Below are 22,980 nucleotides of genomic sequence, written 5' to 3' on the forward strand. Positions count from 1 at the left end.
TCATAAGAGATCACGGAGCAGACTCCAAATAAAACAGAGCTTTTATACTCCAATATCATGATAGTTTGTAATTAAACGATTAAACTCAACCCAATCCTAGACCAATGAAAAACAGACCGTCTGTGTGGTGGAGGGAAATGAATGAGGCCTTTTCTTTCAGAGTGGAGATCAGAACCCCTAACTCTGGGATTTTGTGCTGTTGCCTTTCTCCCCCTGGAGGGAGTAATTAGGTTATGGAAGACAACTGCAGCATTGTTTTAACAGTGGAGGGATTGTACCGGCCAAAGTCCCACCAGCGACATGCTTCTCTCTCTCACAACAAAAAAATGTCAAATGGTTCGGAGGAGGCAAACTTCTTTCTGTGGGCTGTTTTTGGTTGGAGTTGGGTTGGGTTCTGTCTGTTTGTGCAGAGCCACTGTTAGGGAGGGTATCCCATGTATCCACTGACTTGGCAACAGAAACAGTTCCTAACTAGAGTAATATGGTTATGATGCATTCACATTCCTTCCTGTCCCCTAGGAAATACAATACGCTTATATTGTCTGTTTTAATCACACTCCGCTTCCAAGGAGAGAATACAACCAGCCATGGCTATAAAGAGTCTTTCTCAAATATACATAGAGCTCAGTTACAGTAAATATGCACCGTGTTGATTGATGGGGGGAAGAAAATCGAACAAATCACATTAGTTAAAAGAATTGCTTGGAGCGCTAACCAAACTACTGTATTGCCCAAACACAGACTCTCTTCTCCTTGATTGTTTTTACTTTGAGCAGTTGCTGCTGCAAATGTTTTAGATTTTAAAGATGGATGCACATTGCCCTTGAATGCTCACTGAAACATCTACTTTAAATCCCTCAGGCTCAAACATGTCCTATGCAATTGTAACGGCTTTAAGGACGTGCCGTAAGCTCACTCCACGGCTAGCTTGAAATGTCGCGGAAGGAGCCATTAAATTGGAAACTTTTGAGTGGCTCAACCCTTTGGAGCATTGTCAATGGCGGTCACGTGGAGGGAAGGAGTTTTCTTGTCTTCGGGACGGGTGGAGGAGCATTGACGTTTGGATGCTAACAACCCCTCAAGTAAAGCTGTAACAAAAGGGCTTGTAACCTTATTTCAAGAGCTGCAAAAAAACACCTTCCGCGACACAGCGCGCATCCAACCCGGAAGCCAGCCGCACCAATGTGTCGGAGGAAACACCGTGCACCTGGCAACCTTGGTTAGCGCGCACTGCGCCCGGCCCGCCAACCCAGAGTCTCTGGTGGCGCAGCTAGCGCTGCAGTACAGCACCCTTAACCACTGCGCCACCCGGGAGGCCCCTGTACATAAATCTTTCACTTAAAACCCCACTATAATGTACACCTCTGCAACCGCCTAAGCCATTCCTACTCACATTTATCATACATTTTAGTAGCATGACTGGGACATACAGGGAATTGCGGTCCCCACAAGAGTCCTAACTCCAAGTCGGGAACTATCCTTATTTGGGTAATGGAAAAGACATGACATGACAAATGAAAACAAACGTGTAGGGATTTGATGTAGATATTCAATACTATTGGATGGTCCATCATGTCTAGATTTGACAGTCCCTATAATATGCTGCAGATGGAAAAAAAGTAACTTAACTGATGACGATAATGATATGTGTTTGGGTTGTACAAGGTTATTCTCAAGACATCCTGTGCCAAAAAGACTAACATAAACTTGACACTTTAGACAGGAGTTGTAGTTTTTTCCTCATTCTCTTTTCAACAAAGCACTAAAAACTAAGACCATGACAAAAGCACATTGTTTCTCCATTCAGATCGTGAGTGGTCACATGAGAAAGTGCTTTAAAAGAAATTATACCTCAAACAAGCAGACGTCTTATTAAGTATGGGAAAGGGCTAAACAAGGAGCAAAGCAACGCTGGTGTTCTAAACTCCTGCATATGTTTGAAGGAGAAGCTTTTTCCCACTTTGTGAAAACATTGTTCGAGTTGGGACACAGTTCCTTGAGCTACAACAGTGATGTCATGACGTCCCCCATTGAACCTGGTGAGTGGTGACATATAACATTTTCCACTCACATTGAAAAGTTTCCATGTCAAAAGCAACACTCTGGCTTGAAGTAATTTTCAAAGCCCCAAAAGTGAAGTTCAATTCAGAGTACAGTGGATACCTTTTCCACATAGAGGAGTACCAGCAGTTATTTGTGTTCGACTACTACCAAGGGCCCTGACCTGCTCTCCACACTACTCTCAGTATGTCCTACAGCCACAGCCAGCAGAACCTCACAAGAATCTCAGGACACACACACACACACGCTGTGTTTGCTCATAGCTGCTAGTCCTCCTCAGAGTTCATGTTATATTATGCGTATTGATTTTCCACCACTGGCCAGGGCCCAACTTCCTGCTCTGAGGAGAGAGCTGCAGTGCTTTGTTCCCAGGGTGACAGCAATTCCTCGCTGGACCAGGTGGCCAAACAGCACAGACAGAGTGACAGAGAGAGCTAGAGAGCTAGAGAGCTAGAGAGCTAGAAAGAAAGAAAGAAAGAAAGAAAGAAAGAAAGAAAGAAAGAAACTGAGACCTACAGATGTGCAGCCATGCCAGCCTAAGATACTGATATTGTTGTTTATGATCCCCTGTCTCTCTAACTTTTTTTCCTTTTAACTTGTGTTTTTTTGCAGCTCTTGAAATAAGGTTACAAGCCCTTTTGTTACAGCTTCACTTGAGGGGTTGTTAGCATCCAAACGTCAATGCTCCTCCACCCGTCCCGAAGACAGGAAAACTCCTTCCCTCCAAGTTTAACCCATTAAATGCTCCATTTAACCCGATGAAGATCATTCTCATTCCTGATGAAAATATGTAAGCAAAACATATTGTTTACTCCGATGTTCATTTTTCATCTTTAAGTGATCATTTTCAGATTGGTAATCTTATTGAGGATCGGAGTAATCAGGTTCCAACTCACGGCTGCATTCATCACACCCTAGGCTAGAAAAACAAAACTGATTCTATTTCAACACACGAACTCAATGAGGTTTTACAAACAGCAAACAAGATTAAAGTAGTGTCATTAATTGAGCCAAAACCCACAAATGAACGTTCACCTTGATTCACCTGCTCATCGGAAAGAGTTGCAAAATGGCAACATTACATGAGAACAATGTGACGTCATTGGGTGACGTCTTCACTTTACAACTACCCTAACCTAAACTACCCCCCCCACCCCCCACCCCACCCATTGGTTGTTGTGAGATGAGGTATTTTGCAGTTGTCCGCTAATGTACATAATTGTCTCTTCAGCCACAGCCAGGTGCAGGGAGAAGTGCTAATGCAGTATGTTTCCACAGTCAGATTTGGGGGAGGTTAGGGAGTGAAGTGCCATATGGGTTAGGAGTCAGTCGAGGAGCTGGCACACATGGTACGCTGGCAACACAACAGCCCCCCTCCTCCCCCACCAACACCACCTCCCCAATCATCACTCTGGTCTAGTGGTGCTGGCCGAGATTTTGACGGTCGGCACCAGACTGACAAGGGAGAGTCGAGAATGCACACCTGCGCCTCGTGCTTAAGTGTGTGCAGGTGTGGGAAGTGTTTGAGCGTGTGTGTTTGCCAGTGTATGTGTCCATTAATGCATAATGCATAAAGCCTGAGAGGGTTTGAATGTGCATGTACGTGTGTCTGTTTTCACTCACATACTGTGTGTGTTTTGGATGGGTGTGTTAAAATAGATGTGGAGATATTACCGATTTATAGGTAAGTTTGCAACATATTTGTGTGAGCTTGTGCATGCTTGGTTATGAGTGTGTTTGTGTCTGGTAGGGAGAGAGAGAGAGCGAGAGGGAGGCAGAGGGGTAGATAGATCTCAGATTTCATACAGATGAATCCAGCAGCAATGTAATGAGGGGTCTATATATTTAGATCAGTGGGAGTTGAGGTCAGAGACCAGACTGCTGTCCCCACCTCCATAACAAACAACAGCCCCCTACTGTAGTGACCTTCAGTGGGGTGTCAATGAGCAGCAGCAGCTCTCTGCTGCTGACCTGTGACATGCCAAAACAATGGGTCTCCATGCTTTTTCTCATATTACCAATCACACACTTTATGTGAAGTTTATGCTCCGTGTGAGAGAAACAAATCCAAAACATTTTGAGGTATTTGATATTAAAAGCACATCCACCTGCTTTTATAAATCACTTATAAATCAAATACAACACCACTACTGATAGACTTGGGACACAGGAGTCTACATTTATGTCTAGAACAGACTCCCTCAGTGTTATTAAACTCCATACAATCCCCTCAATTCTGAATTGTGTGGCACTTTGCAATTCAAACTGCCATTACACCCCACTACAAACCTAGTAGTGTGACAGAGTGCTAGTGGGTGAGGTCTGCATATCTCACCGATGCCCTCTGAGATAGGGCCCATCAGGCAAAAACACTAGGACGTATCATCTCCCTCACACTAACACTCCACAGGGGATGGGTAGAGAACAGAGAGAATGCTGCATGGTGAGAAATAAATGGCAAAGGAAATAAGAACAAAATACTGTAGACCTTTTCAACTGTCAAAATAACAACGTGTTCTAGCTACCACACCAAGGCATGCCTATCTCTGCAAACCCAAGCTGCAACGCCCTCTCTTACACAAATACCAACAACCTCACCATATCCTCTCACTCCCAGACAAACTAGTTGTCGACAGTCAGTGGTCTAAATATTAGATAATAGGTGATAATAGGTGCTCCACTCTTTAGATTCATGACTAATCATGGAAAGCACATACTGTACCAACGTGTCAGTCCATCCCATGCAGCTGCCTTATTGCCCACAGCTCCGACAGAGCTGGGATCCTTCCCTCTGTTGATTTGTAGGGGAAAGACACATTTTCACTTGAGCCCCTTCTCTCTCCCATATTGTACAAAAGTATTTGTGTGTGCCTATGTATATTCTAGCTCAATTATGTGATTTGCGCTTGTGTGTGTGTGTGTTCTGTAGCCATGGCAACAGCACAACATATCAGCGACCACAGAACCACACTGGGGCTGAAGGCATTGCCAGGGTTCTGCCAAAGCATAATCCATTCCAGGGTTGACATGAGCGAAGGGAAAGGCAGGAGGGTGGAGACGGCAGTGTGGCGCATGCATGCGCGCACACACACACACACACACACACACCCCACTCTCTCTGCACACACACTGGATATCCTCCTATTCTTCTTGGCTGGAGACTCCCATGGCAATAGCAATAGGAATCCATTCTCCACGGATGCTAGGACAGCTGTGCAGATACTGAATGAGACTCAGTTGGTTTGGGCTTTTCTGCATGCAGCTTGAGATAAAAACTACATGGTACTTAATTCAAATCTATATTCCCTCTTGCCAAAATACATCCAATTCATCCAGTCTTTGTCTTCCCCATCACACAGTGTACTGAATTCTACATAAAATAGACAGAATTTTTTGGGAGATACAACAGTGCCCCCATCTTGGACTTACAAAGTCTGATGGAAAATGTTCAAAAACATTTATCAACAAAACCTTGATATGTCCTTTAAATATTATTGATATGTTCATTAAATGTTAACACGTCGGGGCATCTCTAGGTCCAGGACACAGTACCTCCTCCCTGAGGAATAGATAACAGCACCAGCCACCAGCCAGCCCAAATCTGTGATTACAGAGACTAGGGCTTTGCCACCTCATTGTTTATGGCTGTTTGAATTTGCCAACTCCACCAACCACCAACCAACCACCAAAGGAGACTTGAGGCCGCCGGTGGTGGTGGTGGCCTGGTAGGAATGAATAAGTAAAGGGAACACAATGTCCCTGTGAACTTCTGGCATTCTGGCCTGCCGGTGTCCCCTTTACATGATGGGGAAAAGAGCCACCCGCTGCCACGACACCTACAGGGCCAATAGGGGACTCCGGTTTCACCGTAACTCCAACCTTCAACTAGGGATAGAGGAGGAGAACATAATAATGTTCACATATCCATTAAATTCATTACTGACTTGGGCTGTCTGGAACACAGGGGTTATTTTTCTACTGGCTCACGCCAATGGCTATATTCCACACCAATCAGAAAAGCACTATCAGACTACATACATTCTTTGCATCCTTCTGATTGGCTTTACTGCAGGGCAGGGGGCTTGCTCTCCGCACAACTGAACTCAAGTATAGTAATATTATAATTCAATATGTCCGCCATAGAAATTCTATAAAAGGCATGAAGGCCTAATTTTCTTCCCACTGCAATTCTGTGTTTTGGAGCACTACACTTTGGGTATTTGTTTTTGCCCCATAGATTAACCACAGTCAGTGCTGTCCGAATGCCTCTTAAAAATCAGTATAAAACATAATTGCCATTCAGCCTAAAAACTGTGGATCCTGTAACATAGGCTAATCCAGTGATAACCACACAGCTGCCTAATCACATTCAGACATAGGACAGAAGGTTCTGGTGTGTGTGTGTGTGTATGTGTGTGTGTGTGTGTGTGTGTGTGTGTGTGTGTGTGTGTGTGTGTGTGTGTGTGTGTGTGTGTGTGTGTGTGTGTGTGTGTGTGTGTCTTTAATTCAAAAAATCCAACATTTCTGTTTATTCAGACTGTGGTTCCATCAGATTTTAATCCCCTGAACAGCTGTTCCAATTCATTTTCCAGGCCTGGGGAGAGAGAGGGGAGAGGACAGGAGGAGGGGGGAGAGGAGGAGGTGGAGGAGAGGTTAGAGTAGGGGAGGGGTGAGGTGGAGGAGAGGTTGGAGTGGGTGAGGGGAGGGGTGAGGAGAGGGAGGGAGTGGAGGAGGGGAGGAGGAGGGAGTGGAGGAGGGAGAGGGGTGGAGGAGGGGGAGGGAGGAGGAGGAGGGGGATGGGTGAGGAGAGGTTGTAAGGAGAGGGGTGAGGAGAGGAGGAGGAGGGAGTGGAGGAGGGGAGGAGGAGGGAGTGGAGGAGGGGAGAGGAGAGGAGGGGTATGGGTGAGGAGAGGTTGTAAGGAGAGGGGTGAGGAGAGGAGGAGGAGGGAGTGGAGGAGGGGAGAGGAGAAGAGGAGGGGTAGGGGTGAGGAGAGATCGGAAGGCCGCCTCACAAAATGTCTACAAGAAGGTTTCAGTGGAATATGTTTTTATTCAAAACACCATGCCTGTTAACAACTGATAATGACATAGATTATATTTGTCTATATTCATGCAGCAACACACAGTAATACATACTCACTTAGGCCTAACATAATTTAGGATAATTTAGGCACGTGATTAAGCCACAAATGTATCCATGGAGGTAATTAAGACAAAGATGAATTATTTAATGATCTGCAATACAAAGATGACTTGCAACAAGAAATATGTTCCTTAGGACTAAATTGTTTCTAAAATCTACAAATATATGTTTAGTCTTTCTGTCTCAAATATGCATGCAAATAATGGGTTTATGGTAAAACATTTTGGGTTTGCCACTCAAGGGTTAATTGCATGAAAATGGGAAAAGCAAGATACATTTCCAGGGCAACAAGTTAGCAAATTTTAGATGACATCATGAAATTATGTGACTTACTTTTGCTAAACATTAGGCCTATCTGCTTGAATAGACGGCTAGTAGGCTACTTTCGGGCCAATCGGTGCTGCTGGGCTACAAACTGCAGAAATTAGGCCCATAACAAAACTGTATTAAATAGCCATCTTGCTCTTTCTCCGCAGTTAACCTTTGGTTTATGTATGTTAAGCTTTTTAAATAACTTAGTAGGACTTCAGGCCGACAGCAAAAGTGATTTGACTAGCAGTGAGTTGTCTAGAAAAAACGGGCCTTGACTGCTTTTCAAGAAAGTATGAACGTGTGGGAAATGCATTTAGCAAATTATGCTTCCTTTCAATAAGATTAAGGTTTTTAAAATTTTGAGTAAAAAAAAAAAGAAAGAAATATGGGCTTCAACAAACTATGATAACAATGCCTAATAAAATGTATATAACACACATTAAAATATAATAGGGCAACACTTACCACTAATGGATTGTTTAGAAGGTGAGTAGTGCAATACTTTAGTGTCGCGAGGGTGTTAAGAGGTGTGAAAAGCATTCCCGCGCAGGGGTCACCGTCCCGCGAGCAGAAGAGCAAAGAGAAGAGGATGTTAAACTGTAGTACGAGTAAGAATAATGTAGGGTGATCACATTTTATTAATTGTATAAACTTTTGAGCATACACAAAGTCATTAGCATGAAGTGGCTTAGGCAAATGCGAAAAGAAAATGGTTATGACCTGGTGCGCTTTATGGGAACAAGCCAAGCATGCCATGCTTCCGTGTTATAGCCTAACAATAGTCTATGCCTAACAATGACTATAACAACAATAACAATGTCATTTTTATTTTTCAATATCACGGATACTCCACTGTGTAGAGAAGAAAAGTGTTGAATTCTGCTTTACTGATCTAATCTGGCTTGATTATACGTCCCTATGACGTAAATGAAAAACGCCTACACTCTTACAAAAAAAAGGGTTATTCGGGTGTCCCCATAGGATAATCTTTTTTGTTCCAGGTAAAACTATTCTGGGTTCCATGTAGAATCCTCTGTGGAAAGGGTTCTAAATGCAACTCAAAAGGTACCTGGAACCAGAAGGGTTCTTCAAAGGGTTCTCGACAGCCGAATAACCCTTTTAGGTTCTAGATAGCACCTTTTCTTCTAAGAGTGTAGTGCTGCAAGACTGGAAAAGGCAACGCTATTCTGATAATGGTGTCTAATAGCTCAGTCAATAGCCTATATCAGCCAGCCACACAACACGGTGAATTTGGTATAGTCTATTTCCATACCTGCTGTGGATACTTTTGGTATGGGCTTACATTGTAATGTTTATAACATCATAAAACATGTATAAAGTAACACACGAATAAAGTATATCCGAACCTCTGAATGCTTTCCATAATTTGCCTCCATTCCACCCCATCCATCTCGCCAGTCTCCAGAAAGGCTTTTACCACTGTTAATCATTTATTCGATTGTTTATATTGTGTTGCCATATCCGAGGTCCAAACTCGTTTTTAAAAATGATTAACCTTAATTAAATAAACAAAAATGTGAGTCTACATCTGCAGACAAGAGGCACATCAGAAGTGACGGGAATGCAGGAGTCTTGGGCTGGGCTGAGAGGCGCAAGCTCCACGCACGCTGGACGAGTGCAATGCACAAAGCTGTTATCTTGTTGAATATCTCCCTAAAATGCATGAACATACCAAACTCTATGTAGTCAATGTATAGCTTTAAATAATATATTTATATAGTTTATCCAGTCCTAATGATTTAGCCTATGGGCTTTATTCTGCATATGTGCAGCACGTGCGGAATGTGCAGTCAGTTCTGTTGTCAAAAATTCTGGCTCTATCAAGCTTTATTTTCTTTTCATACTGCCGTATAACCGCTTTAGTAAAATAATTACAACATGTATCAATTCCAGAAACACTGTAAATAAATATGCATTAACAAATTAAGCTAGATGTGTAAACTGCTTAACTGTTGGAGAGAAAAGTTCGAGTCTATATAGAGATTCCTCTCTGTGCATCTGATAAAGTCCCATATTCCATAATTTCTAAATATGTGGGCCTATTTTCTTTCTCAGTTGCATTTAATTAATTTAGACCCGTGTGGCCTAAAAAGTACAAGACCCTCTCTTCCAATATATATCCACTTCTAAAAAAAGTATTCAAATCAGATTTGTCTTTTTCTGTCAATCTGGGAGTAGAATAGAGAACAACATATGATCATTCTACAGTTTTAAATGGAAACAGACTACTGGCCGTGCCCGCAACTGAGAAAAACACCCTCTCTGCCTCTGTAACAGGAGTCAGAGGCATGGAAGTAAAATTGTTTTAATACAACACTGTAAAATCAGGAATAAACTACGCATCACACAGGCCTTGGCAGTCTACTGTCCAGTGAAACCAAGGGCTAAACAAGTTTGCTTTATAGGAATAGATTTCCAACAGTTATGCCACCGGTTAGGAGAGTCATAGAATTGCAGATAATATCAACAACCATTCTATTTTGGACGCAGAAAAAGGCATGGCTTTCTAAAGAATCCATAAAGAACAAACAATCTACACAGAAATGCATAGAAAGAAGAGCAGCAGACCACTACAATGTTTTTGCAGAACCAGGTATATATTGATGCAGAGTTAAATGATGGGTGCCTCGCGATTCAGTTTAGGCCAAGGAACTTTGTAGGTTTATATTATGAGGGTTTGTATTGCTAAAATATAAAATATTTTCAGTCAGTGGGCTCAAAAACCCCTGTTGTATGTCACATTTATCTGTGAACATATACTGTTGACAGTACAACTTCAAGCAGAGCTTTCTCTGGTGCTTCCCTCCAAGTTACTTTGTCAAGCTAAGGAAAATTCCAGTTCCAAGAGTAATGATATTGCACATAAGTCATAAATGAATAGTTACTGAACCTCATATATTTAGGGTTCTTGGTGAGTCCAAAAAAGTTAAGCAATGATGTGTGATATTTGGCCATTTTAGAATCGAGCCTGACCTTAAATCACTGTTCATATAGGACGATTACTAATACACATGATGCTTTCAAAGTAAACACATCCATAAACTAAATAACTAACTGTTTAAGTTCTTATGACTGTGCAATGCACCTTTTTGTTACAATCCATTGACCACATCTCTGAAAAAGTTACAACAGGCATACATGTACTCTACACGTTGTATTGATAAACATGTTAACACTCTCTTTCCTCCAGGACAAATAGACTATTATTTCATAAAATAGAAAAAGAGAAGCTTTCCAAAAACATGTCTTGAATTCTTGATTTAAAAAAAGATCATGTAGATTTTGAAACGGTTACCTGATCAACTCTCCAGTTTTAACACAATATATCAAAACAGATTTTTACCATTAATGAGCATATTGAACAATAATTTATTTAGTTATATTATATAGCAAGAGATTCTATATTGCTTAACAAAAGTACATTTTATTTGGGTAGAACCTTATCAATTACCAATTAGTGCCAATAAGCTGTTCAACTCATAAGCTATTCTTAGCTGCCCAACTGTCCTCAGAAATGTGGAATATTGCATGTGGAAGTACAATAGTAATTCCCTATTAAATATGAGTGAACTTTACAATGCATGGTGTATGTATACCAAATATACCAGGTTGTGGGGTCTGGACATCCACTGTATAGTTGAAAGTAGGTTATACATTTAGGGGAAAGCAGCACAGAGTAAAACATCAGAGGTAGGTTTCATATTCAAAGTTATGGAATATTTATTGGCTGTACATTTTGGGATGGTTGTTTTACTATGAACAGAAATGGTCAAGAGTTTATAATAGCAGATTAAATACAGCATTTGTGCTAGGTACAGTGGACCAGAGTCACTAAAATAAGATAACATCAACTGGGCATGACCAGAACCTTGAAAATAATCCTTATGGCGCATATTGCGGTGAGATACTCGTGCGTAAAATAGTCTATACATTATATTCCCGAACATTTACTTTCACTAAATACGTACGTTATATTAATCAGAATCGAGCAGTAGGCTACTGTAGAACTGGCGGCAGCACACACCGACCTAAAGCCCTCGACTGTCACAGATTCAACCTTTAGCGGATAAAGCTTTTTGACGGCCACGCTTCCACGTGTAGCCTCTCTCACTGCCAAGCGTTTGCGAGATCAACATTTTGGAACATGTCAATGTAAGACCATCACATGTAACACTAAACTTCAGTCCAGTTTCTACACTCACTCCTTTCTCCTCCTCCACTTCTCCCCTCCTCCACTCCTTTTATATTAAATAGATTCGGGAGGAGCGCCATTTTCTCTACAAAACCATGTGTAATGAAAGCCATGCGAAGAAATGCCATCTAAGAAGAAAAAGTGTTAGCGATACAAGGTAAATACTATCAGAAAGGAACAAAGAGTAACAAATAAACTCAAATTCAACTATTACATAGTTGCAAATGGTGGGAGCACTAATCTAACCCGCAACACCGACTGTATACTAAGCATAACAATTAAATAATGGCATTTACCTGTGTCAAGCAGTACGGGGAGTACATGGTTATTTTTAGAAATGAAAATTGGAGAGCTTATTTAAATTGGATGGAAGTTCGCTGTAGTGCTGCATTGCAATCGCTCGCCGTCCTGTTTCGCTCACTCCATGCTGTACTGTAACCCCGCCTAGAAGGCTGAAAGTGAAAGCTTACACAAACTTTTTGGGAAAAAAAGTTGTCTCCCACCCTCTTCCATGGATTCTCCTGTCGTGCGCACGGATATTTTTTTGGGGGGGGGGGGGGGGGGGGGGGGGGCGACGGTGTTTGCTATACAACATAATATAATTAACATTACTCTCCCAACTTCGTAAATCATGCTTGGGCAAACTAATGCTTAATCCGGTCGTTTCAGCTCATACTCAGTAAACATGCATAATGACAATACACCGTTCTCTTTCTTTAGGGTAACAAGTATGTTATTACAAGGGTTAAATGAATAGGAACGCCGAATGCGTACTATCCAGCGTTTTATCAATACAACGTGTAGAGTAGCCTATATCCCAAACGAGAAGGTAACATGCTTTACAGAAGGTCCGCCAGTCTGAACATTGTATTTTGCAATGAGCTAGACATTTGCTATAGCTACGATGTGATTTTGTTTTGATATGTTTTCTATGAAATATGTTTATAGGCTTATTAACCTACCAATTAGTAAAGTCCATACAAGCATGAGAATGTGATTGCTGTAAGGTCAAAGGTGATGCTTCATATGGGGCCTATGGCCGAAAATAAAGACATACTGTTGATAAATAAAGACTTGATATTAAGAGATTGACTTAAAATATTGTAAATGTCATTTGTTTTCCATCTGAGAAACGAGAAGATAGAGGAAACATTTAATGAGATTGGAATAGAACAACACTGGGATCTTGGTTTGGATTAATTTTTATCTAGACCCATGTAAATTTTACTCTAGCTATGTAAATGAATGGGTATACCTACAATAGTATGACATTGTTATTACACTACAGTTACACTGCCTCTGCATAAATTAGTTCGTGAAACAAATGTAAAAAATATTTGTCAGTGTTCTGCACGTTTTGTGTTCTATGTGTTCTATGTGTTACCACTGATACGAAGGCACTTTCAGCATGTTGACTGAATTTCAGTGCACACTTCCAGCCCGATGTACAAGTAAGACATTTCATTGCAGAGTGTATAGAACACTATCAGACATCTGATCCAGACTGAAACCTGTAATGGTGACTGCAGTTGAAACAGCAGAGCCACGCTGTTGCTCTGGCTTGGGGACATTTGCTCAATGAAGTTGACTTGAAAATTAAAAACAGCACAACCTAAGGACTGCTTGATAAGAACATACTGTATGCTACCAAAACAAGATAGTGTCCCAAGGAAGGGGGAGTGTATTAGAAAACACAGAATATTGGTCATACTGAGAACAATTTACAGAGGCATGTACCCTCTCACAGACAAAATCTCTCTCTCTCAATTCAATGGGCTTTATTGGCATGGGAAACATATGTTTACATTATACACACACACACACACTTTTTTACAAAGGAATAAAACAAGTTTTGGACCAGGTCCTAAGTGTGGTATAGGGTTTGGTGGGGGTAAAGTCACTGTGGAGCTGAAATTTTGATCTGACAACTGGAGTCCCTCAGATTTATGAGGCCTACTGCTTGTGCATTTACACCACAAGCCTCTGCAGGAGAAACAAAGAGATCTGAGCTCTGTGTGGCCAATTATACTGCACACAACCAGGGGAGCCAGAGACAGAGGGAGGTCAGAGATAGAGAGAGACAGAGAGGGAGGGATGGAGGGAGGGGAAAGTGTGTGGTCAGGGGGTTGTGCAGACCACATAACTGTAACCTCCCCTTCTCACCACACAAGGTCATGCTCACAGCATTCCATACCGGTTAATTCCATCCGTGAATATGAAATGACTGAAATGACAAACGTTACCTTGATATTTTGAAAATTATATACCAAAATAAATTCTGATAAGCACTAACTTTCAGAGTGACAAACATACACATCATTTGGGCAGTTGTGTAACAGCAGGTGGAATGAATCCTGTTCCCAAGTTGTAGTCTCTGTCTAACTCAGTGTATTCATGGAAGTTCTCTCTCTCTATCTTTCTCTCTCTGAAGTCATAAAAAGCACACAGGACCACAAAAGTGAAAGGTTACAGAGAGTGGGTTCGAAGGGGATCAAAAACTGTTTTCCTCCTTTATAGAGTTGAGTTGACTGCAACACACGCAAACACTCATCCAGCATCGCTCCTTAAATGAGCCCCACATTTAGTGGTCTATGGGAGTAAATCGCTCATTAAGTAACACATGGTAGAGCCATATGCTATGGTTGTTGAGTCTCTCCTTTTCACACGCTGGAATATACATATTTGCTGTGCTACAACACTCATTGTGGTAAAGTCAATCATGGATTTGCGGTTCTAATGAAGTACTGTAGCAGCATCTGCTAGGGTTGTTTTGTATACCACGAACACACAGAATCTATGGAACAACTCAAATGCAAGTTAAGCACAGAAGTCACAGGGTTCAAAGTTTGTGCTCTAAGATTAGGATTCGCAACCAACTACTCCCTCATATATGAAGACAAAATGGATAGACAGAGGATTCTGAGGTAGCTGGAGTGGTGATGTGTGGGGCCTAACCTCCCTATGAGGAGGTGAGTACAGATACCCTTCTCTGGATGGCCTTGAACTCACTGGCCCTGATATCTAATATGGTCATATTAATGCTTCTCCCCTCTCCAACTTCTCCACCAACCATGATACTCAATTACCTCCCATTATGGCTCATTTCTGTACCCCGGGACACACAATACACTGTAGCAACCCAGATTCTCTATAACTTGGCGAAAGGCTTTAGCTGGAAACAAAGAGTAGACAACTGTCTCCCACCTCATTAACAATCACATTTTCAGTCATCCACAGACTCCCACTCCCCCATCCCGCAATTCTCTTTTTATTACCATTTCATTTCAGGCCGATCGCTGTAAATCCAATGCGCTCGCTTTTCATTTTATACAACCTCTGCATGCTGCACATTATCGTTATATTTTTCTTTCCCACGAGGGAAGGGCGCTTCGGCGGAGTTGCAAGGCCCTTTTCTCAAAGTGTGTGTGGAAATAATGATTGTAATGGTTTGCAGCTGAGGAGAGGGAGCTGTGAGTGACATTATGATTGTGGTGCAATTACCAAGAGCATGAAAGCAGACCATCAGTCAGAATAATGACTAATGACTCAAATAACACATTAAATAATCATAATAATAACAATAATAATGCATACCCTGTAGGAATCTGATACTACAAAGCATTCAGGCATCCCAGGACCTCTGGAGGGGTCTTCATTCACCAAAAAGGTTTCGGTGGCCTGAAACGTAACACAACAATCATTCATAGTATCAATGCATTTACCATCCTTTAAACAACTCCTTAACCTATACAACACACAACATCATTTTAAATTGAATAATAACATAATTATAATATTATTGCTATTATGTATTTATGATGTATTAATTATTATTATTATTATTATTATTGTTCTTATAATTCTAACTATTGTTATTAATATTGGTAAAAAAGTATGTGCCAATTACAGTTCAGTCAAGCAACATCAGCATCCTGTACAGAACCTCTAATGGAAAATCCCTACCCCTCTTCTACTCACACACAAAGCATGATTCATAATGTGCACTAGCCAACTCATATATGATGCAGGCATGAACTCCGGTGCTAGAACCAGAATGGAGACCAGACCGTTTCAGCTGCTTTTGGATCACACCACACAATACACACTGACACAATGGCATTTCCTGTCCCTGGTTGTCACCTGGTGACTTCTCCCACAGCGGTGACTGATTCAGCACAAAACATTCACACGGGGCATACATTCACTGATCGATGCAGCAAAGGTATTTTTCTAAGTGTTGTTTCCTTTCAGCACAGTTCATTTGTATGCTGTGGAACACACCAGCTGGGCCTTGAGCGCTGAATGAGCATCCATTCCAATTCTGCCGTCAATTGAGGCAGGCCAGCCCAGACAACATAGCTGGGAGGAAACCTTGGTATGGAGAGCTGGGGAAAAATCCTATTTTCCAGAACCTTAAATCCTGATTTCTCAAGTTTCACAAAACAGGAACAAACACTGTTCGAAGCCAACTCTGAATGCATGCTACTCTTAACTTGTACCTGGTAAACATACACTATATACACTAAAAACAGACATTAACACACACACACACACACACACACACACACCCACACACACACACACACACACACACACACACACACACACAGAGAGAGAGCGAAAACACAGGAACAATACTTGAAGGAATACTTACACACACAGACACATGCATAAACAAACAACACTATAATAAGTCCCAGACTTTGGCTAACCAAGATGTGGCTAGAAACACAGGCTATTCGTATCCCACCCAATGAGAGGTTAGCACTCTTGTCTTTTCCCTTTCCCTTTTAACACTGAAGGGGCATCTGTGCCTGTGTGTGTGTTGGTGTGTTTGTGTACGCTGTATAAACTAATCATTTAATGCAAATCTATTGCTTACTTTTGTATGTTTACTCTTCAAGTTAGATATCCGAATAAGAAATGTGAGTGCAAGTCATCCAAAAGAACCGAAAACTCAAATTAGACGATTCATGACGTTCGGCTTCAACAACCATGTTCATACCGGCCATCATTAATATATATGGAGGAGAACAGAGTGAAACCATAAAAGAGTTGTTCCATTACAAGAAATGCTGTTTCTCAGCTCCTCAAAGGTTGTAAAAGACCAAGGTTCATCTGTAGTATGTCATTTACTCTCCCAATGGACATAGGCATATCGTCCTAACAAAGGCATTTACAGTAGTAGTTCTGCTTGCCACATATTGGCTATTGCTGTGATAATGATACCGGTCTCTTCATCAGAGAAAGAGGCTTATTCTCAGGCCTGAGGGTGTTACAGTACTAAAAGCAGTTGGATTGACCAGTGGTTTGCTGAAAGGAGGGAGGAATGAAGGGATGGAAGGATGAAGGGATAGCAGAGTAAAACCTCTCCCTCTCTGCTGCATGGATTGCCTTCACACTTGAAAAGGGGCATCATTTGTTTGAGGCGGCACTGATTGTTTGATGTAGCTCCCTGAAGCACTGGCCCCCTTTTCCCTTTTCTCTGTGTTTTTATGGAGCATGTTGTCAATTATATATGCCACCCTTTTTCTATATATATGCAACATATGAGCAAAAATAGTATCAAGGCCTCACTTAATTAACACCTAAAACGCTACAAAAAGTGATTTGATGTCTGTGATTGAGTGGCCTAGATGGGCTGTTATACCGAATTCAAATGTTCATCAAAAGCAATTGATTGAGATTTGATTTCTTAACATTCCCATGTTTTGGTGAACAGTGAATGCTCAATGTAACTGTGTGGGTTTGACCAGCAACTAAAACAAAGGCAGAAATACTTTCTGTTCCATGCCGCAGACACACAATCCTTGTCATCAAAATGAAATACAGTCAAGTCCATAATGATAGGCACCCTGATCTATATTGCATGGTAAAATTTTGGGGAAATTAAATTATTATTTTTTAAATTTGACCCCCCTTTTCATGGTATCCAATTGTTAGTAGTTCCTATCTTGTCTCATCGCTACAACTCCCGTACGGGCTCGGGAGAGACAAAGGTCGAAAGCCATGTGTCCTCTGAAACACAACCCAACCAAGCCGCACTGCTTCTTAACACAGCTTGCATCCAACCCGGAAGCCAGCCGCACCAATGTGTCGGAGGAAACACCGTGCACCTGGCGACCTGGTCAGGGTGCACTGCGCCTGGCCCGCCACAGGAGTCGCTAGTGCGCGATGAGACAAAGATATTCATACCGGCCAAACCCTCCCTAACCCGGACAACGCTGGGCCAATTGTGCGTCGCCCCAGAGCCTGGGCTCGAACCCAGAGTCTCTGGAGCCACAGCTAACACTGCGATGCAGTACCTTAGACCACTGCGCCACCCGGAAATTAAATGATTTTATACTAACTCTAATGGACTTGAACCCCACTGAAAACCTGTGGTTTGAATTGAAGAGGGCAGTCCATTGGAGCAGATGAAAAATATCAAGGATCTGGAAAGATTCTGTATGGAGGAATGGTCTAAGATCCCTCCCAACATGTTCTCCGTCTCATAAAACTTTTTAGAAAAAGGCTCAGTGTGGCTATCCTCACAGGGGAAGGGTGCTAGAGTATTGAAAACAGGGGAAGGGTTCTAGAATCTAGAGTATTGAAAACAGGGGAAGGGTTCTAGAATATTGAAAACAGGGGAAGGGTTCTAGAACCTAGAGTATTGAAAACAGGGGAAGGGTTCTAGAACCTAGAGTATTGAAAACATGGGAAGGGTTCTAGAGTATTGAAAACATGGGAAAGGTTCTAGAGTATTGAAAACAGGGGATCCAATCATTTTGATCCCTATCTTTTTCAGAATTGTTTTTAATGACTTTGTTTAAAAAAATATCTTTCTCTGAGCAATTGTATTAGTATATAATAACTTATTTTCCTTTTTTGAGCATACAATATTGCTCAGTATTTGTATTATACAGTCATTTTTGCTCACCTCGACCAATGGAGCAAATAATTATGGACTGTATGTATGGGGGTTGCCCCACTTGGCATATTTTCATGGCAAAGGATAAGTTAAAACATCTCTCTCTGTGCGTTGTGTGAGTCCACGCCAGAGCCACCTCAGGGAACAATGCTGGAAAAATTGGATATTGTACACCTGCATCTCAGGAGGTGAGGGGTAAGGGGGGGGGGGGGTAATAATTAGAAGGGTGTGTGTAGGATTGGAGATTGCTTATTGTTGTAGGGCTGTTTGGGGTTTGCCTTTGATCCTTTCTCTTGCATTCCATTTTAAGTCTGAGGTGTGGATAATGTATTTGATGCAAGTTTATTATGTTTGCTCAACCTGGTTCTAAATACAGAAGACATTTTGAAAAATTAAATATGCAAATACAACTCAACTGATAAATAGCCTGTGAGCTCAATTGAATGAATAATGGTGTTGACTCTAATTCTTCATTGGAGACCCTCAACTGGAGAGAGGCAAAAAGACAAGAAATGATTTCAAATTAAACATGGAGGGCAGAAGAGACTGTAAAACAGTTCCAAACTAAATGGAATGAAATGACTCATTAAGCATTGGTGTGCAGTCTGAATTGGTCATAGCACTATTGTTGAGTCTGGACTATATCAAACATTTGAGGCATTATTTTGAATACCATTTACATGACCTGCTCAGCGTCATCTCAATTTGGTCTGACGCTAAAAATACACTATAATATAATGCACATTTAATGTGTGCCCAATAATGCGGGACAACAGGTTAGTGAGGGGTGGCAGGTAGCCTAGCAGGTTGACTAGCAGTTAAGAGTGTTGGGCCAGTAACCGAAAGGTCGCTGGTTTGAATCCCTAAAATGACTAGGTGAAAAATAGGTGAATAGTCTGTTGATGTGCCCTTGAGCAAGGCACTTAACCCTAATTGCTCCTGTAAATTGCTCTGGATAAGAATATCTACTAAATGACAAAAATGTAAAAATGGGTGTGATGTGGACATCTTCTTCTCTCTGCAGTGGGCCCTGCAAGATGCCTTTAAGGGCTGAGGTTGGCATTCTAAAACAGGGGGCCTCATTCTGAAGAATCAGGATGGCTCAAAATGCAACACAACTTCTGCAGCATATGGACAGCTACCAAAACCTGATCCATGTTCATAGTCTATGTACATAGTCCTCATAGGTTATGGCTTCACTAGCACATACACCTGCAATAACATCTGCTAAACACGTGTACAGTATGTGACCAATAAAATGTGATTTGATTTGAGTCTACCCTAACTGCTAATCTAAGATGACCTTACATGACACCAAACCTATAAAATGAAATGAGAAACTGACCTCGGATCAGAACTGAGAGACATTCTCTGCACCCTTTATAGGATCACAACCAGGGGTTAATATGACATATATGCATGCCATCACCACCTCCCAAGTGTTTATTTAACAAAGACAAACCCTAGCATTCATCTGGATTGCAACGCCAATAAGGATACGGTAGCCTCTACACCACAGATCACAAAAGGGCAAAGGAGGACCCATATACACAGTGAGAGATGACATCACTGGCAGCGGCAGACAAGAGCTGTTGAAAACATATGGCCTGGAAACCGCCTGTTTGATCATCTCGGGGTGAGCTGCTCCCTCTGTACATACACATCAACATCTACAGAGTGGGATATACAATTACCTAACAATTTACACAGCTCCTTGAGATTATGATACAGTACTCCTTCTTATACAAATCACACACATCCTGACCCTGGGCCAGACCATGGAGCACTCTAAAAAAGACAACTTTTAGGGCCTGAAGTCAATAGAGAGAACGGCATTATAAAATACTTAGAAAAGAGAGCATACATTCCTTTGTGAAGCATATAAAGCATATGTTATTCTTTAATATATGCATATATTTATGCACTCCTAAACTACAATATATTTGATAAGTGAAGGACTCAATGAACAGGGTGAGTTTGAAGGATTGCCTTAGCATTCTTAAATACTGATTATGTGTGTTTACATGTCTAGAATATGTTGGGCAGACATTCTGTCTAGCTTTTCATTTAAAAGAGGTGACTTGCTAAGTAGCTGAAAAACAAATAAACATAACCCCATGTGAGGCCTGTCCTGAATATTGTTTTTATATTAAGTTACTGTTGAGCTACTTGGACTAGTGCCATTCCAGTTTGCAAGTAAACACATAATTATTCAGACAAATACTTTTCCATATTCATGTGCAAATAGAATTGTAGGAATCGACATGTCAGTGGTTCCTCAATAGGCAATGTACACAAAATGGCCAACTCAACTGATCCTATGCCAAGAGATCAAGCTGAAGGTCAAGGACCTTCATTAAGTAACACTTTCCATGACTAATGTAGAACCTAATAGCAGTCCACTTCTACCCAATATCACACAACTGGACTACTTTGGGAAAACACACAAAACAAATAAAGGACCAGAATAGATGTCCTTTGTGCTTACATTTAATCCGGAGTCAGATAGTTTGACTTGACAGTCTTAGAGACATGATTCACTCCACTGCTTTACCATGTAAAGATTGTATCAAACTTTGTTTTGGTCTAGGCCTACTTATAGCGCAGCAATATGATCTGTTCTCAATAAACTCATGTTAAATGTTTCAAGGCATAGAGGAAATGAACCTCTACTGAACTAAACTCTCCATTACAATATCATAACATGCCATCCATCACAAGGGCCAGTGCTGTGGACTTGGTGGGCCTAGTTGTTATTAGAATGGCCTTGTGCTCTCCTTACTGCCCTGAATTCAGTGAATAGCCTTTACAGCTATGCGTAAATACGCAGCCGTCGGTAAGACGTTATACCGGTAGATAATATTTAACAACAGAGCACGAGTGGAAAGCAGTCTCGCCAATTATCTTCCACAACTAACATTGATTTCAGCAATAAATTCCAACTCTTAGGGTAACGTCCCCTATAAACTGTAGCCAAAATGCGCTTATAAACCAAAAAGTAAATGCGCTCGTTGACTATTCACATTAGGTGAATTCGGCTTTTATGTTACTGCTTATTCAATTTCTTGACGCATTTGGATTGTGCAACGCTGCCTTGACTTTGTGTGTAATATAGATACATCAAAGTAGATGCTTTATTGGTGGAGAGCCGTGCTCTGCTTTTCAATAAGGGGGCGACAGCATGACCACGAGCTGCAATGACTGGAAGCAGCTCAACTGCCCCGGGAATGTGGTTGAGTGGAGGATAAAGGAAGATAAATGATCCGCGTTATCCTTGTTCAAATATAACCCACTTCTATATATGATTTAACATAAAATCCCATACAGTATCAATATGAGTTTGGGTAGTGCAAAGTTAACTTTAATGTACGGTATTACTCCTTAAACCACTCAAGATAACTTTGGGGGTAATCATTAATCGTTTTTTATGCACTAGCGTGATGTTTTTCCTGTTTAAACAAAACATTAAGATGTTTATAAGCTTTCAGATACATAAAAGAGCAAATTATTGATTTACACAGCACGTACCATTGTGGAGCAGGGGAATGTGCCAACAGTCTCAAATACCCATTTTCAACTCTAAAAAAGTTCAGCTTCCAAAAAAAGTGTGGGAGAGAGAAAACTACTCGTTTCTTCTGATACCGGAAGCAAAATAAGCCTAATACGGGACGGCCTGTGGCCCGGTGAACATTTTTTTAAAATTGTAGTTTTACTGTTCTCCTCCAACAGGGAAAGGGAAGGGAGACGGCTTATCCAAGTCAACCACTTCCCGGCTTCATTCGGGGTGTTTATGTCCGCTATTCACGCGTGGGACTTCCATGAAAACACGGGCGGCGGTTGTCGGAGCTGTGAGGACTTGCTCTGGTCGCCTGTCAGTGCGCCATCCCTTCCGTCCGCTCTGTTCACCGAATACCCAGTGAGGCAAATCCGTGCACGATGCTAGCGTATCGTCAGCTCCCAAGTAACAGAGCAGAGGTCTCTCTTTGCAAGGGACCGACAGTAAGTAGACTTTACTTACGCGCTCACAAATCAGCTGTTGCTTCTGTGTGCCTCAAAGGAACTCTGTGTTATCCTCATCCTCTGGTCCTCCTAATAAAAAAACAATACAAAAATTGAATTCCCTTTGGTTCTTCTTCACTTGTTCTTCAATGCCCATATTTACTCGAGATAAAAAGGAGACCACAACTAGTACCAGATCTGGCACCATAAATGTTGCATATTTCGGAGAGAGGTGATACTTGATCATATCACTATGCCAGGCGACTTCACGAGAACGCGCATATGTATACGCTAATCCCGGTACATATGACGAGTGAATGAAATAGTTGGAGTTAACAGCTG

General features: G+C 41.5%; 1 protein-coding gene across 14 annotated transcripts in view; it reads right to left on the reverse strand.

Moving 5' to 3' along the window:
* LOC139364866 (nuclear factor 1 X-type) overlaps positions 1-22,602 on the reverse strand; it is a 153,579-nt gene extending 130,977 nt beyond the window's left edge. For 6 of the 14 annotated variants that reach the window (XM_071102036.1, XM_071102030.1, XM_071102027.1 and 3 more), the window contains exons 1-3: positions 22,168-22,381; positions 15,324-15,407; positions 7,982-8,017 (exon numbers count right to left, since the gene is read on the reverse strand). In XM_071102036.1, coding sequence (XP_070958137.1) covers positions 7,982-8,017; positions 15,324-15,407; positions 22,168-22,170 — 123 coding nt within the window. In that variant the 5' untranslated portion in view covers positions 22,171-22,381. Of the gene's footprint in view, positions 1-7,981; positions 8,018-12,025; positions 12,256-15,323; positions 15,408-22,167 lie in introns of those variants that run through there. The other 8 variants (XM_071102042.1, XM_071102035.1, XM_071102029.1 and 5 more) reach the window with 5 other exon arrangements.
* Between the last annotated feature and the right edge of the window lie 378 nt (positions 22,603-22,980).

The sequence above is a fragment of the Oncorhynchus clarkii genome, chromosome 13 (genome assembly GCF_045791955.1).
Source record: "Oncorhynchus clarkii lewisi isolate Uvic-CL-2024 chromosome 13, UVic_Ocla_1.0, whole genome shotgun sequence".
In the NCBI taxonomy this organism is placed as follows: Eukaryota; Metazoa; Chordata; class Actinopteri; order Salmoniformes; family Salmonidae; genus Oncorhynchus; species Oncorhynchus clarkii.